General features: G+C 42.3%; 1 protein-coding gene across 3 annotated transcripts; it reads right to left on the bottom strand.

Moving 5' to 3' along the window:
• Positions 1-867: 867 nt before the first annotated feature.
• Positions 868-18,004, bottom strand: icmt (isoprenylcysteine carboxyl methyltransferase). Of its 3 annotated transcripts, none has more exons than XM_064297950.1 (5): positions 16,805-18,004; positions 4,533-4,621; positions 4,038-4,207; positions 3,426-3,643; positions 868-3,045 (listed from the first exon to the last, which is right to left on the bottom strand). In XM_064297950.1, exons 1-5 carry the CDS (start codon positions 16,850-16,852, stop codon positions 2,863-2,865), a joined length of 708 nt encoding a protein of 235 aa, XP_064154020.1. In that variant the 5' UTR covers positions 16,853-18,004; the 3' UTR covers positions 868-2,862. The 3 variants fall into 3 exon arrangements, with proteins under 3 accessions (XP_064154020.1, XP_064154019.1, XP_064154021.1); XM_064297949.1 differs by lacking the exon at positions 16,805-18,004 and adding an exon at positions 6,754-7,022; XM_064297951.1 differs by lacking the exons at positions 4,533-4,621; positions 16,805-18,004 and adding an exon at positions 6,754-6,936.
• Between the last annotated feature and the right edge of the window lie 92 nt (positions 18,005-18,096).

Genomic DNA, 18,096 nt, shown 5'->3' with positions numbered 1-18,096 from the left:
AGCAGGAAGCCTTCAATAGTTATTGCATCAGCAACAATGCTGTGAACTGCAATGCCAATAAGACATAATGGGGGGTTTATTTTGACGTTTTATAAAACTATCAATATTCAAGGCAGCAAGCAATTTGTTCGTAATATCAGCACACTGATATCGCCATACCTCATCATAAATAACGGCAAGATGGTGAGCCAAGTGAGCTGGTGTGATGATTTGACATTTCAAGAATCAAAAATTCTTCCAGTGCTTTTTGTTTATGATGGGAACCTCGTAAACAGCAGCTACATCAGTACCACGTGCACTCCTGTGAATTGTAGGTTGTGTTGAAAGCCTTTGAGAGACCACAGAAAGTTTTTGGCTTGTAAGCAGACTGCTCTGTGAGCTAGAAGGTTGTCTGATAGCACTGGGAGACTGGTGAGCAGTCTGCTACTCACTGTCACCATAGCATGTAGTGATGAAAATGCACATTTTCAAGTCAATGTGCGCTATCAAAAAAATCAACACGCGTATAATATAAAACAACAGCCGCTAGCCTAGCTGTCAATAAGGAGGTATTTCAGATAAGAACTCAACCACAAATATTCTCTGAATATCACGTGCAACAAAACGCTACAACTGAAGGCAGTCTCTCTACATATAAATAACAGGAATAAAAACTTTACTTTGATTGTCACCATTCACAATTAATGTCTAAAGGCAGACCAAGACCTGATATAACCGAGACCTAATATGCCAACTGGACTGAGGAGCAGCCACAGGTGAAGTATCAGAACACTTCTAACTGGGTCACTTAGCAAACATCTGCAAATGTTAAGGTCTTCTACTTTCTGCTAAAACTTCAACCTGTGATTCTAAGCAGGCAAGTTTTCCCCCCCAAGTTTTTACTTCTATAAATCAAAATTATTTCTGGGGAACACCTGTAATGCTACACTGCCATTTTGAACTCAAATACTGCTAACATTTTTCGGCCAAACGTGCTATAAAAATTGACTCCTGAGTTTATAAACTCCAAACATAGTTACATTATAACTCTTCAACTGACAAATTTCTATCCCATTATTCCACTACGAATTGAATCCACTCGCAAGCACGTTAGTTCACAGCAACTGAACCCCACTAGCCAGAATAGTAGTGGGATGCTTCCCTAAAGAATTCAAATATCTAATGGGAGGGATTCACCTCATTTCAAATTGGTCATTTTACACATGCTTTCCCTTCACGCCAATAGTGTTTATGATATTGATGAGATTCCAATTTTTTCTTATAAGCAATTTTTCATTTGGGGAATTACACTCCGGTAAAAAATAAGCTTCATTCAAGCCATACAGTTTTTACATTGAAAACTAGTCAGATAATGGACTGCATCTGATCCAATATCCACAGATATTGTATCTTTTGGGTCTTCTACCCAAATCGCATACAGACACATGCCAGATTATTGTAGGTGAGGTCATATTTTAGGTGTACAGTAAAGAATTCTAGAAAACAGTCAATTGGATTGGCTTTCCAAATTTCCTATAATTCTTAGCATGCTAAACCAGATGTGTCACAAATCCTTGATACCTCAGCCAAGTGTCATAATTCCACAGATGGCAGCACTGTAAACTGGATATATTTCACATATTACCTCTTGCATGCCACAAGGACAAGGGTAGTCATTGTGTAAAAGCTGCATGTAACTGTAAATCTGCAAATTCTCTGCTGAAAATGCATGAATGATACCGAAGAGTATATGGCTAATAGTAGCCAATTACTGTCAATCAACAAGGGGCAGAGAGAAGCCACACATTGCAAAGTAAATCTACGCTTAAGATTAAAAGACCTTCTGATCAAATGCAAGGGCATATAACTTCAGCAGTCTTGAGTCTCAACACAAGGAAAGGGAAGTTAAAGTTTGTGAGATTTGTTTCCTGCAATCTGATTGGTTCTAGCAAGTTTTACTCAGTTTTGTTATTGATTAATAGGTGAGCTGGTTTAAACTGCCACATTCCAACTTAAGTCCCACCTACAGGTGTTGATTCATCAGAAGTGGTAACTGGCCATTTCGTCACTGAGTGTTAAATTGATCAAGCTCATAGTACCATAAAGGTTATGATCCTGACAAGTGAGGCTAACACTTTAGCAGCTGAGGAGAAAACTTGACTTTGTCTCCCCCTATAGATGGAAGACTAATGCAGCCAAGTGTATCTGCTGGAGAAAAATAATAATAACAGCTACAAGTTAGAGTGATCACAGATACAGCGAGTGCACCTCCAGACTGACTGTTGCTTACACAACTGGGTTCATCATGGAGTGGGGAGGGGCATAAGACAGACCAAGCAGTCAGAATGGGATCATGGGAAACTAAGTTCTCAGCACACACAGACATCAACTGAGGCTAAGCTGTCAGAAATTATTTTCAATTAAGTCTCGGATTTCAAGCTAAAAAATGTTTTAAATTAAAATAATTAATTGACGGCATTACCTGCAGTCTTTACAGATAGGCAAGGAATAAACTGAATACTGTCTTTTATAAATCATGAGGATATGTGTGTAAAATTGAGAAGGAAGGTTTTGACATAAAATGAACAACCCATCTAAGTGAGAACAGAAGACGCTAAACAAACAGGTGAGTGATGTGACAGGTGGTGGTCTGAGGGCCGTGGCATTGGCCAGACAAGTCTGTCTGTCAAGGGGCCGGGGCAGGGCTCTGCGGTGCACAGTATGCCAGTGTCTCCATGTGCAGCGATGACCTTGGTCCTCCAGGCCACCAGAGGCAGGCCACAACAGTGTCACCAAGCTACTAGCCTGCCCACCACACCAGTCTATCTATGGTGGATCTCCAGATTTGTTTTCCCCTTTTCCTGAATTGTTAGCCGGGGAAGATTAGGACCCCACTCGGATGCCCTGGATGAAGGGAAGACCTGAGCGCACCTTGCGCTTGTACTCCACGTACTCATCACCGAAGAAGTGGATGAGCGAGATCTCTTCCTCTTCGATTCGGTCCCGGAAGAAACGCCAGCTGGCCAATGCGTAAGCCAGCACACACACAGGGTTGCACAGCATTACCTGCAGCGCACAAACACAACCTCATTTACACTCTCACAAGTTAGAAGGACATGGTGAAGATCATACGCTTACAATGAATTTCAACACCATGCTAGTAGTGGACAAGGAAAGATGGGTTATCGCTAGACTGGGATAAAATGACAAGCAAAGATGAGCTAAACTGACAAGTTATTTTCTCAAAATGAATGCCATATTTCACACATTATCTTTCAGCCAAACTTAATATAATGTGCTCAAAGCTTCTCAATAATCGTGTGTGTCCGTGTGCGTGTGTACGCATGCATCTGTGTGTGTGTGTGCATACATGCATGCATGCATGCATGTTTGTGTGCATATGCATGTGCGTGTGTGTGTAAAAGCACATCTAAAAGTGCCAGTACCTGCGTGCCCACGCTCCAGCAGAACCAGCCCACATAGGAGGGGTGTCGGCAGCAGGAGTAGACACCGCTGGTGACCAGCACGTGGCTCTGGGCCTTCTCGTTCTGGACGATGTGGTTGAAGTTGGACCCAGCAGTCAGCATGGCAGACTTACGCAGACCCTCCCCAAACAGCACCATCAGCAGGCCCACAAAACTCAGCCAGCGTAGCTGCTTTAGATCTGCAGATACACAGACACAGCAGACTCTGTTACACAGGGCAGTTAAACAGCTATTCTTTAGTATTCGCACTAGCTTTTTTTGCAAACTTCATCTATTGTTGTTTCCTGAAGAAGTTCAGGTTTCGCAGCTTGCTTATACAAGAGCAGTGCACGTCCTCCTCTTGCGTTTGCCACGGTACCGTCCGACAACTTCTGCTATACCGACTAATTATGTTAATCGCATTGTGCTTTGTCTTAATGACACTGAAGATTCATGGTCTAAGCTTACAAATTAGAATTAAATTCCATTTAAAAAGTTCATTTACAGTAAATTTCATGGTACATTACACAGTACATTTCTCACTAGAAAACTTTTCAGCCCAGAACACACAGGCTGGCGCACTAATCGACTGACCTGGGATCAGCAGCTTCTCCACAGTGAACTCCACCCATGAGGACACGGCTGCCACAGTGTATTCCACGCTGTGGTTGAGCAGGAAGGAGTCCAGAGACAGGCTCCGAGGGTTAATGATGGCCGTCACCAAGTACTCCGAGTAGTGGAAGAAAGACAGGGAACTCATGTACCTGCGGAGATGAAGCGCTGCACTGTCAGTCTTGCTGAACTCAAGTCTATTAAATATAAGCCACTGTCATTATTCAACATGAAGGGGCCACTATGAAGAAAGGCCTGAAATTAGTGTGGTTCAAGGCCTTTCGTTGCTGACAAAATTATCAGAAAACACCTGATGCAGTGGTAGCTTTAATTTCAACCATTTAAAGAGGCATCAGGATAGCAAAAGCAGTCCAGTGGGAAAACCTCTGCTTAAGACCAGGTGAGCCGGGTGGAATAAAATGGAAAGGAAAAACTCAAGATGCGTCAACGTGCCGCTGAAACAGAGCTGTAGCCTACCAGCCAAAGTGTGTCCACGTAGTTTGGCCAAAGCTGATTAACAGGCCACACCCGAACGTGAATCCCAGGAAACAGGCTCGTACCGCAACCTGAGAAACAGAGAGAGCCGTGGTGATGGGAAAGCCTTAACACAGGGGTGGGCAACTCCGCTCCCGGAGGGCCAGTGTGAATGCAGGTTTTTGTTTCCACCAATTACCCGCGCTACATGAGCTAACTGGCTGTCTACACCAACTCCTGTTCATTTGAATAGAAGATCACTTTAAAGCATTTCGTATAAACGGGCCAATTCCACAATGTCAGAAATCTGCATGAAAAACCAGAAAGTTTTGGCTGTCGGCACCGCCCACCTCTGCCTGACATGCAGCGGAGTTCAGAGATGCAAGTCAGTGTGTGAACGTCTGCTAAAAGAACGCGACATCACCGTGGATACGATGTCACATAAGAAGCAATAAGAGCATGACGTTCCCTTAGCCGGGGACCTCGGTCTTCAGTTTGGAGAGCTAATCGCATCTCTTTTGGAGCGTCCATGGCTTGATACTCACAGCAGACATACCACATCACAAACACACCATCCTCAAGGCCGGTGGTTGCCAGACTCGGTCCCGGTGATTCATCGTGTATCTCATCACCAATTAGGTACATACGAACATACGTTTAAGTTACTATAATTTTTTGATTTAAGTTCAATTTAAAATATAATTTGCCTCGTATTTGAACGAGCTTTCTACAGATGGTTTAGTCTCAGTAAGCAGGTGTCACTCAACAATCAGGACCCAGCTGATTTCACCTGCCAGTTTATAACTGAATCAATTCAAAATGCTATTTCTTTCTAAAAGAATCCTCTCATATGGCAAATTACAGAAAACAAAAGCAGCAGTAGATCTAACTGATTAAGTACCCAGGGATGTGAATATGGGACAAGTAGCCTATTCTTCACTGTGTTCACAGCTATTTCTGACATAATACAGCATTAAGACAAAAAATCATCCTGCAACAGACATTAAGACCATCTAGTTAAGAGTAGGCTAATTAGCGAATTAGCAGAGGGAACAATAATGGTTGAATGAATACCAGAATATACAGTAGGCCAGGACCAAGTTTTGGAACCCACAGCTGTAGGATTCATCCCACAGGTGCAGCATGTGACTACACAGCTACAGGTCCATACCAAGAGCCATACCTTTCATTAGACCTGTGCTGGTCACTGGACCTTATTACTATTTTAGTTGTCTTTTGAAAAACAAAGGAAACTATTTAGTCTGGAGGATTCCAATGTGGGTCAGCCTTTCCTGCAGAAGAATGAATGGTGGAGCTATGGGGATGTGGTGTGGACAGACTCCCGTTTTTCCATCGAGTTTTAATATGAATGAAGCAATTTTGCAGATTCTGTCTCCCATCATTGGGAGACTGAAGCCTAGAACAGGGGCTACGTCTGTGAAATCCCATTGACTGAAGGCTCTGTAAACACCAAATGAATGCGATATAGGCTAGTAAAACATCAGATGGTATTTATACTTTCAACGCTATTAGCACATAAGTGGTGGAGAACATATGTGCTACCTGCTGTGTTAAACTGACAAAAGGGAGTATTTAATTATTCCCGCTGGCATAAATTCCAAACTATGCATTCTTCACTCTGTAAACAGTTATAAACTGCACAATGTTCAGGATTAAAGATAAGTGCCGGTACTGTTGGCGACTCAACAGTATACCCATTCAAAGTCTGATGTTATAAACTAGCATATTTTTATTTCTGTCTCCAAGTTTACGATCTATCAAAAATGCCGGGGACACACCATGTGGTGCAAACTCTACCGGAAGTGCACTAACTATAATGAGAACAAAACTAACCTGAAATCACATATGAAACTAGCCACGCAATGTCATCAAGCTGCGTTAGTACATTCGTTAGTATGCATGGTAAACTAAACCTGCTTGCGAGATTCCCAGAAGCTAAGTCGGTCTACGGTGTGTCAGAATTTATTAGCAGTAAGATGACAGATCCCTGACCCACATTCTAATAGGATCACACCTAATCAACAAACTGCCTGCAATACAAAAACGCAATGAATCATTTTAAAGTGTACAACTTCCAACGGAACATTTCGTGGAAAAGGTGAGGGGGATGTTTAGACCCCGTGGATCGTAGTTAAGACCCAAACACCGAATTAATATAAATGTAATTATTTTAGTGCCTAAGCAGTTTTAGCTAGCCTCTTACCTGATAGAGAGGTCCTTTGTATATGAGTAGCAAGAAGCCATTAGCAACCGCTATGTAGAGTGCAATTGCTATTTTCCCCCTTATTCCAGTAAGATAGTCGAATACCCATTCAATATGGGATCCTAGAGATACAATTAAAGGAATTATCATAAAAGCGAATCCCAAAATAAAGCTTGTAATACTAACTCGCCCCTCCAATACTAACTTACTGCCTGCCATGTTGGAAACCAGGGACTATGTTGAAACATCGCGAGATTTTCAAACGCAACCAATAACTCTTCCCCGTTCCTTGACGAGGTTCGAGCACTAGACTGTATGTAGTTCATTGGGTTTGAGCCATAGAGCGTGCGGTTCGAGCATGTGTTCACGTTTGCTGTTCCCGAATCAGACCGCAGCATGTTTTAAAAAAAATACATCGTGATTTGGAAACATTCTCTGGAAACTGTCAAGAATGAGCCAGCCTTGAAATTCACAATTTAACAATATAAATACGTTGGCCTGCACGCGTGCATGTGTTTTCATTACATTTTGATAACTGTGCAGATCAAAATCAGTTGTCCCAAGTTTGCACATCTCATTCGTTTTAAGGAAAGTAGGCACCTAGTATTAGAACTATGAATCGTATTATGATTACAGATATGTAACCATGCACCATATGCGAATGAACTGATCTGCAGTCAGTCTGGTTTAGGATTTAGGCATGAGTATATAATTGATTTCAAAATGCGGATATTTCCATATAAATTCAACTAATGTGATTTACATGCGAAACGTCCCCCAACCCGCGGACAAAAATCACCCCGCGGTAACACTTCAAAAGTACCGCGGAGTTGGCAGCACTGCTTGACAGCAACTATAACCAATTTCCATGACTGCGACGCACTGGTTGTATTTTGTTGTGTAAGTGATGTTATTCCCATGTTTTAAACAGCACCGTGCAATTTAAACCTTGAATTAGTATTTATTTTATATTCTCAACAACAGAAGAATTCCGAGGGGAATTATTACTGAGCATTGTGAATGCGCATTAGGTCCAATTCAAAGGGTATAGAGCATCATTCCCATTTACTTTAACAAACTGGCAATACATTTGCTGCTGCAACGAACCAGGAAGCCTTCTTCGAGGCGCTCCGCTGTAAACTTGGATTTTTAATCATGGACATTTAAAATTCAAAACGTAATTTATATAAAAACAAATAAGATAAATATTTGCCAATTGGTTAACGGTATAAAATGGACTGCCTTCTGCATTGATATTTCAGTTATTGCCTCCAGAGGGAGCCATGGACAAAAAAATTGATTTAAAGTTGGTAGAATATAAGCCACCCTCTTATAGATAACTTCAATGGTAAACTGCATTTCAATTAACAGTAGAATTCCAATATGCCCTTCCAGTTGAATTTGTTTATTTGTTTGTTTGGTTTACCACCATCACCAGCGCATCCACCATGAAATGTGTGTTTGCAAAGGGTCCCTGCTCTGCTTCCTTCGCTAAACTCTACAGCACAGGTCAGCTCATTAACTTCTGTCCTTCTCGCTGAGAAATGCGCATCGCCTGGTCCTGTTTCCACCATCAGCACATTTGTTTGTGTCAGCTGTGCTCTCTGGAGTATAGTACACAGAGAAAACAGTAGGCAGCCCACACCTGTACCACTCTCTCCTCTCTTTATATATTCCCCTCCTCACCTCCCTATCTCTACTTGCGCTGCTTTTTTAACCTTCAGATATTCTAGCTCTATACACAGCATGTGTGTGTGTGTGCTTGTGCGTGTCTGCGCATGTGCATGCGTGGTTGTGTGTGTGTGTGTGCATGTGTCCTGGTTTAAATATAATGTAGGTCATAGATATGTATGTTTTCTGTACGTTCCATTCTCTAAACTGAAGTGCCATTCTGTTTTTTTTTAAAAAAGATAGATCACACAGAAGGTAATGCTCGAGTCTAGATTGAGGTAATTCTTCCATTGGCTGTCCCAGAAACGGACTGCCTTTCTATCTTTCACCCGTGAGTGTGTAAACAAGGCTTTCCGAACAGGCACGGTTACTCTGCTCCGCAATTCAGTGTTCAGAAAAGCAGCAAGGAGGTCACCCTAACACGTGGGAAAAGACATATGTCATAAATCACCCATGTGAGGTGAGAGCCATTGGCGAGGAGGGAAATACCATGGCGATCCGAAAAGCTGCAACATTTAAAAATAGTGCCTCCTCCATGTTAAAGGTCACGGGGTTCAGTCTCATTAAAAATCCATTTGTGAAAGCAAGGAAGGAATTCATTTATTAACACTTTGGCCTCCGAGTCCCAGCGATCATAAATCATCACGCCGGGGTCTCTCCTTCAAGTGCCTCACAGCCTTATCGCTCCCTTTTCATCCCCAAGACCGCAGCCAGACTCCACATCCACTCATTTCCTTTCTGTAAATACATTTATTTCTCTAGCATTACAGGGCAAAGACAGTGTCCCCCCCCAGCCATACACACCTCACAGTCAGCCTTCACAACTCATTCTGTCTGTGGGTAAATTGCTGTTATTCAATTAGCAGGCGCAGTAGGACATGATACGCAGATGTGGGGTGGCACTTTAGCTCCCTCACTTTTTCAAGATAAAAGGCAAGTCTTCCCCCCAATATTCAGCCTCGCTGTTCCACACATTACACAGATATAGGTCTACATGATACTCCCTCTATAAGACAAACAAATCCAGGACACACAGGTCCAGGGTAAAAAGTAAGGTAATGCACAATGGGAAGGTAGTACTGTATAAATACTTTTTCTTTCTCCTGGACTTGTCATTCTTGATGCATGTTTTCGTCATAAGATGGCATCTGTGCTTATCTACTTCTTTCATGAATATGGAAACTGTGTCGCAGTTTGCTTTTGTGCTGTAATGTAGAACAAGGAGATATCTACATCAGTCAGTACAACAAATGAAATATCAGTTACTTCCATATCTTTCACCCCTACTATACTTCTGTCATTTCAGAGGTCAGTGCAACTAGTTTTCCCATTGAAGGACAGCCTAAGTTTAGAAGTTAGTGCTTCTCTATGTCTTATGAAAAACTAAAATCACTTCAATGTTGCTGTCTTCATTCCTATCATAACTCATCTAACACCATCACAGATGCATCAGTGAAGGGCTTTTTTTCCATATTCCAAAAATCCCTGCACGGTAAAAAAAATCACACACACCTGAGTGACTCAGGTTAAACTGCCTGAGAGAGATCCCTGGCTTGCCTTTTCCATATAAGGGAGATTAATGCTCTGTTATCCCATTCCAGTTCAATCCTAAAAGTGACATAGCTGCCATCATTCACTTCTCATCTTTCTCTCCCTCTCCCTTTCCCTGTCCCTCTCCCTCCCTCCCCCTCTCTCAATCTATCTATCTATCGCTCTCACACACACAAGCACATGCACACACACACACACACACACACAACACACACAAACACTCACGCACAGGAACATACACACACACACACAGGAACACACACACAAGCACATGCACACACACACATGCATACATGCACACACACACACACAAGCACATGCACACATACACGCACATGCACACACACACACAAACACTCACGCGCAGGAACAAACACACACACACACACACACACACACACACAGGAAAACACATAAGCGGCTAATGTTGAGTTTTGTATTGCTCTATGATTACGAGAGTTCCCAGGGGTTGTAATTAAATGATTCTCACGATCCCAGACGTTTAAAAAAAAAAAAAATTGGTTCCCGTGCATTGGAAGGTCACACTGTCAACAGTTTGCAGAGTTATGACAGCGTAGTCGGGGAGGTGCTAATGCAATGTCTGGGGCAGTGATGAATCTTTCAAAGACGGCGTTTTCCCCCCCAGGCACCCCGATCGCTGGTCGAGTCGGAAAGCCGAGACAATGGCAGTAAGGAGTGTGACGGGGAAGAAGAACAAGTTGAGCTAATTTAATATATTTTTTTCTTTTAACGGCTGATCCTCAGTTCTTTCCTGCTGGCAGTGAGATGAAAGTCATTATTCCAGCTGTCTGAATTTGCAGCCCTGCCATGGAGTGATTAAGACTTTAGCTACAGGACAGTTTTAATGCTGTGCTGTGGGGGCTTTATTAAAGGACCGCAGGAACCCTCCATCCTACCCCCCCTCACCCGCACCCCCACCCCAATCCATTGTACCAGCCCAGCAAAGCTGTGCTGCCACTCTGAGAGAAGAGAATGCCGGACACTGGTAATTCCTGACCACCAGAGCATTCCCAGAAAAGAAGTCTTTTTGTGTGCGCAACTCAAAGTCCGTTCTTTTAACTGTGTTGCAACTGAACGGCGTGGTTCCTGTCAGGGGGAAACATGGAAATGAAAAGATTAATATAGAGGCTAATCACTGGACCACAGATTGAATATCACCATTGTGGAGTTTTGGCTGGGTTCTTCCTTTTAAAGAGTCTTTTTAGTGAGCACAAGATGGGGGCTTTCAAAAACACCACAATTCATTCTCCCTCTGATTTCTTAAAAGCCAAACCATTTCCTTAATAGAAATTAAACAATGGTCCTAGCGGCAGACAAGCCCAACGTGACAAGAAGGAAGGTCAGTAACCAGGCAACACCCACACAAAGCATCTGCTGGTTGCGTGGCGACAGAGAGGCCTCATTACCAACTCCAGGTTATTGAATAACTAGATGTGTCTATTAGTCAGACAGGGAGCCCATATCTGTGAACTGTCCATGAAAGATCATTATCCAACAGTCGGGCCGGCTTTCCTTGTCAGTTGTTCTCATTAATTACCCTCATCAGCGCGTGTGAAGTCGAGCGCTGCAGCCATTGAATAGGCATGGCTCATCGTAAAATGGACCCCAGCGAGCAGCCAACATTTCAATTGAGTTAAATGCCCACAATGCAGTATTGGAGCCATTTATATCTTTGCTTCCCTTTTCTTTCCAGCTGCGTTTCTTTCTGTTTTTTTGCATTTGTAAAAATCACTAGGCTGAAGTTTCGCTTCACAGAAAGCCACACAATGATACGAGACGGTCCTGCCTTACACCAATACACATAACGGGTTGTGTCCTGACACCAGGAAAACCACCCGTCAAGACACCACGCTGGTCACACGTGTGCACAGAGGCGCTACGTGACAGGAACAGACGCGCTAATGAATATGGATTGTTGATTATAGCTTTAGCCGACAGTGCAGACAAAGACTAGCCTCCCCCAGGGAATCTGCTGCTGGCATCAAGTCAAAGGAACTCATACAGTGGTTTCAGAACGATAAGGAGCTGAACACGCATGATTACAGCACACATCATTCTCAGACTACACAACTCCACTGCAATTAATTCAGCTTTTGGAAAAAGCAATGGCTGCCCATTGTAGCTACGGGAGACCGATGTTTGGCAGGCTTTGATTACTAATGAGATTAATTTATCCCCCCATGTACAGTATAACCAAGGCCATTTTGTTCATGACTGTTCTTCTTGTCTGCACCTTGTGATGAGTGACTGTCACGAGCAGTGGGAAAAAATGTCAATGGTACGGGTCCAATTAAGAATGCATGCAAGAGAATGCACTGTTCCAAGCACATAAAACACACTACTCACACAAAAAACCCTGACACACACACACAAACACACATGCTCGCACACACCTACACACACACACGCTCGCACACACCTACACACACACACATGCACACACACACATATACATACTGCATATACATTCAAGAATATTTTAACTAGGGGGCACTCTCCAAATCTCAATTAGCTGAGATGCCAACGCTGCTGAGGTCAAAGGTCAGAGCTTCATGCCCATGATAGGAGGAGTCAGTGGTAATTCTCTGGACTGGACTGGATCAGACCCGGAAGCCAGTTTTGTCAGAAATAAAGGTGAGGTGGCAGGTACGTAACAGTATAGCAAATGGCTAAGGAGCTGAGCCTTGCAACGCCAAGGTTGTAGGTTATCAACTACTACTGCAACAGTAGAGACTACAATTAAAACAGTACTTTCAGTACTTCAACCACTAACACCATTACTGCCATATTACAACTAAGTGGCCATACTAGATGGCTTAATGAGGCATTTTCCCAGGAGTTTATTTCAGCACCGTAGTTCCATTGTAAATGATCCAGCTGTTTGCTCTCATTCGCCCCTGTCTCTGTATGTCTGTGCTTAACTCTCCAGAACTGCCTCATCAGGCTTGGCTGAAAAGCACAGCGTTTTACATACGAGGAAATTTACTGTCAGGCACCACGAGGACAAGGCCCGAGCTGTAATGTTAAATGAGGCTTGAGAGTCTGATATCAGCGGTTTCTGTCAACCGCAGGGACTGGTAAATCGACAGCAGCACCTTAGTGCCGGCTTTGGATTTGCCTTAGCTTGGAGCTGTCACAGTGGCAATCTTCTAAAAAAAAGAAGAAGCTGCCGTCCACATCAGGGGCAATCAAACTGGCATTGATGTATAGCTCTTATCTGGGATATTAAGCCACATTGTTCCACTGCTAATGTGTTTATGCAGCAGTAGATGCCACATGGTGCTTCCCCGCAGCTGGTCTCAGAACACAGAGCAGTCTATCAGGCACATTCTACACTGTGATCTTTGGAATTACGCTCCATGGAAGGGTAGGGTTTTCAACACTCCGGATTGGCAGGGTGTCTCTCACAATTTTCCTTGGCATCCGAGAATGGAGAAAAAAAGGAATTCTGGGAGACTTTTAACATTTTTTGTGCCATTGTTAAAATTTGAGAAAAAAAAACATCCAGATTGATTAAAGACTCTTGATTTGTGTTCCCTGCCTCTGAAAAAAATGTGCCTTTGTTACATAGAGTAACTGCTGCATGCGTAAGCACTGAAGTATATCACTGAATGGCAGGCGCAGTTAAAGTTGGTGGCCCATCACACTGCCTGTCTTTCTCTGTTAAAGCCTGTTTTGTATGATTCACTTACATCGGACAGCCTTTCCAAAGAGATGCAGACACCTACATTGAGTTTGACTATGTGGGTTGTAAGGAAATACCAATTAATTTTCTATTTCTCATGATTATTCCACTAGGAGAACATCAGGAGGTGTGTGTCTGTGTGTTGGTGGGGGAGGAGGATTATTCCTACACTCACTGCATTTCCTGCATGAATACTACTATATCAATATGCTGGTCAGTTTGAAGCATAGCCAGTTCTATTGGCTCTCCACGGTTGCTTGCCTAGGTTAGGCTTGTATGATTGATCAGATACTGCATCCTGCATTTTAAATACTCCCCAAATAGTCCACACAGGAGTTATCTATCCATCCAAATGTCCAACAATGACTTTTATATAAAGCTGCACCAAGAAAGGGATTACTAAAGTAAAATGGTGCAAAAACCTGTGATATATCATGAATATTGGCACAGCTGGAGGGTGTCGCTAGGCATGACACAAAGCTGAGTCCCCACAAACCTCCTAGCCAGGGCTGTCACTAGTGGGGTGAAAGGTGGTGACCATTCTAGGGGCCCAGAGCTGGAGAGGGTCCACAAAAAATTCAATTTGTTTTATTAAAGGATAAGTGTCACATAACGGCGTCTCCAAAAGATATTAGACCAATTCTTTTTAGTCTAAAGTTTTTTCCATTATTAAGCTGAAATTGCTGTTTGTAAGGCTTCAATTTTGACGTTAACTACATAATTAAGTCAAAGCAGTCAGATAGCGTTTCCATTATCTGGAACATTAGCTCTTATTGTTTATGTAGGATCTTACAATATTTTAAATGGTCAAACCCGCATTGATATTAAAACAATACACAAACATTGTATCTACTTGTGGTTTATCAGAGTTTATAGCATGGATGAAACATACTGACCAATGAGCATCCAGGACCGAGACTATCCATTTAAAAAAATATTGTAATTGTGTCATCTGCCCTGCCAACAAAAATTATAATGACTCTTCCCTTCTGTAGTAAAGACGTGAGGGAAAAAAATCTCACCTGTAGACACATTAGAGAGTGGCACAGTGGTGGAGTGGGTAGCACTGTCACACTGAATATTCACCTCATATTAAGAAGGCTATAATGGGAGGTGAACGTTCCATTTTCATCTAAATGTCAACAATGGTTAAATAAAGTACAGATTGCTTTCTTCACCCTGGTACTGTATCACAGCTGAAACATTGACTGCACATCAGAAAAGGTGGGCTGGACGTAAATGGGGTGCAATAGCATCTCTCATTAATTTTTAGACGCAATCATGCGTCAAGAATCTCCACTGCAGATTTAGGAGAGCGAAGACATCCATGGTACTCCTCCACAAACGCATGGTATCACCAACTTGCTTCTTTTCACATCGCAGCCCACAGCCAAGCCTGCACAGAGTTAAGTCGGAGAAAGACATTTCCTATGTAGCTTTGACATGCAGTCCACAGGCACCCAATTGACCAGCAGGGTTTGCTAGAGAGCAATGAAACGTGGACGCATAAAAAACTGAACCCGCCTGTACCCTGGGAGATGCAATGGCCAATAACGTATTGCCATGTGGGGCTACGAGCCAGTAAGCACTGGCACAGCCCGGATTTGATCTGGAACCCGTGGGGTTTGTCCATGCAGAACAGCGTGGTGCCTTAATCCAACATGCACACTTAGCACAGCAGCACCCTCCTCCCACAGGTGAAGCTTTGGGTGGAGAAAAAAAGAGTCCATTGGCCTAAAGACTCAATCACCTCCACTCTAAATCTCCAGGGGACTACTGTATCACATGAACAGTGAACTACCAAGGATTCTGATTCCGCAGTTAGTCTACTCAACAAAGACAGAAGGAAAATAATTAAAAAGAAGTCACAGCTTGAATGTGCGGCAGGATGCGAAAGTGACAACCAAATATTCAACTATTTTAGTCATGACATATAAAAACAGCTTTAGCAAGGTTCATAACAAACATAAGCTATTTATTACACACGAGCAGGTACACAACCGGAGAGTAGGATCTGCTGCTTTATAGAGCTCATGAATCAAAGCTGTGGCCTCATTTAGACCACACACACAAACACACCAATGTGCACAGAGGTACCTTAGGCAGGATAGATATAACTAGGTGGCCAAAGACATCCACATCACATAAAGTCACTTCAGAGTATTTGGGAGAGAAACTAAGTATTAAAAAACAGTTCTGCACGGTTACGGTAACTGTTGGTACATCAAATCAAAGTGACATTGAGTAATGCTCTGTTGTGTTGTAGCAGATCATGCTAAAGTTTAACTTATTGAACATATTGCTGATCATGTATTTATGGACTGAAAGTGTTATGCTATAAATGCTGTTCTGAAGGCATTTAAACACTTAAATGTCAATGATGCTGCTTGTTGATTCAGCATATGTGAAAAAAACTCACAGGAAACTGAGAAAGTAATTTAAACATTAAAACTTGCAATTTTATTTAACTGCAACATTAAGACACAAGATCATGGATAAATGCCTGCCCAGTGGCTTCTACAATTATGACTAATACGCTCACAGGCCTGAAAGGGTATTCATAAAGCAAATGAAAAAAAAAACAGATAAATATAAATATAAAGATTAATAATTGAACTATTTCCACTGCTACTACTACTAATAATAAAGAGTAACATTTATTATAATAATAGCAACTGTGATCATATGAATGTCTGTTGCATGAATTCAAATTTTCAAATACTTTTTTGTGCAGGAGTGGCTTTGTAGAGCCTAAACTCAGTCAACAAATATGTGTGAAGATGTGAGGTATTGTTTAACAAGAAACAAAATTGGTAATCACACATGTTGTTCATAACCACATAATATACTTTACGCCACCTGTTTGTATATCTAATCATTTTACATAATTTTGTTTGTGTTACAGTATAGTTTAAAAATAGTACAAATGTATGTGCAGTTTTAATAAGCATTTTCATGGGCTCTGCTCATCACTGTGTAACAAAAAGGAGTGTTAAGTGCAATATGCAGTTCATCTGCAGTCTTTCATTTAAAATATATCAGCCAGTCTTGCATTGTCAGGTGCCCTGTTGTCTGAGTAAATGCAATGCAGGACGTATATTAAGGAACAACAGTCAAACCTACCTTTCCCCACAGAGGGCGTGCAGTTCCTATGGAAACCTGAATCATCATTCAGGTTAAAAAGAGAACAAATGACTGCTTGAATGAGAACAGAAAATACAAGTGCATTTGGAATTAAGAAGGTCCAGACCAAGTGGGTTGACACCCCCTACAACCACTAAACACAGGAACGAGAACACACCACCTCCTACTGCAAAAGCCAGGAATGTCTCCCATGGCAAACCTAGGTGTATACATTTAGCAGAACATGCCAACAAAACATAATGCAAACAACTGAAAATGAGTACAGAGTGGACATCAGGGAGGTGTACAACAGCCTGGTTTCACCACATCTGGGTCAGACAGATAAGGTTTGACTGGGTTGTGGACTGCCACAAAATTCTTTCAGGGCTTCATTATCTTGCATTAGCAAGACAGTCAACCCATTTCTCTAATAAGTCAACTATGCATTTCAATCAGGCCTTCATAAGTAAGCAGTTTGCTGCATAAACTCTGTTTCATACAGAGATTTAAAAGGCCATGGAAGACGCAGGGGGTGGATAAAGGTGTTTTTTCTGAGTGCCGCGGGCACAACAGCCTGGATGTTGTACATCCAAATCAACACTATATCATCACTGGCTATGACTATGTTTCTACAGTGGTGGGACTTGACTGGCTTTGTTGCAGCAGGGGGTGGGGGGGAGGATTTAAGTCAGTCATGTGTTTTTAGTTTAATGCTGCATCGCCCCCTCCCAACAACACATGAATGCAGCCACAAGGCTACTGTCATTGAAGTACATGAAGAGCTATCTCTTCCATAGGTCTCTGTAGCCTCTATTGTGAATACAACCTGAGCAGCAATTCTAGAAATACACAAAGGGAAAAAAAAACAATCATAACAAGGTATGAGGTACTCCCAGCATTGCCTCCATCTTTTCTTTTTTTTTTTTTTTTTACAAGTGAATACCACTCCTCAACATACAGAACATATGCACAATGGAGACATTTAAAATGCATCATGGCGTTTCTTAGCCATTCTGTACTGTGAGATACGCTATTAGCCACGCATTAGCTCCCACTCATGAAGGATTTTTTCTCTGTGCTTTGCTTTTGGTAGCTCCACAGCTCATATCTAACATCTACATTTACAGGGGAGGGATAGGCTTCGAGACATTCTGAGGTGAAATGTATAGGAAGGGAATGGTTAGCAATATTACAAAGTGTATCAATGATCGCTGTGGGTACTGCATGTTTGATATGCACAGAAGCACCATTGTGCTACCAACTGAGCGTGGAAGGCAAGCCACAAACAAGCG

Source organism: Anguilla rostrata, chromosome 11, assembly GCF_018555375.3.
Source record: "Anguilla rostrata isolate EN2019 chromosome 11, ASM1855537v3, whole genome shotgun sequence".
Classification (NCBI taxonomy): domain Eukaryota; kingdom Metazoa; phylum Chordata; class Actinopteri; order Anguilliformes; family Anguillidae; genus Anguilla; species Anguilla rostrata.
This window is presented reverse-complemented; position numbering and strand designations above follow the sequence as displayed.

Coding starts and splice junctions, on each gene's coding strand:
- icmt (XM_064297949.1), bottom strand. CDS start 6,972: ATGGCAGGCAGTAAGTTAGTATTGGAGGGGCGAGTTAGTATTACAAGC. Junction 4,208..4,532: donor ACGTGGACACACTTTGGCTG/GTAGGCTACAGC, acceptor TCATCTCCGCAG/GTACATGAGTTCCCTGTCTT. Junction 3,644..4,037: donor GGAGAAGCTGCTGATCCCAG/GTCAGTCGATTA, acceptor GTGTATCTGCAG/ATCTAAAGCAGCTACGCTGG.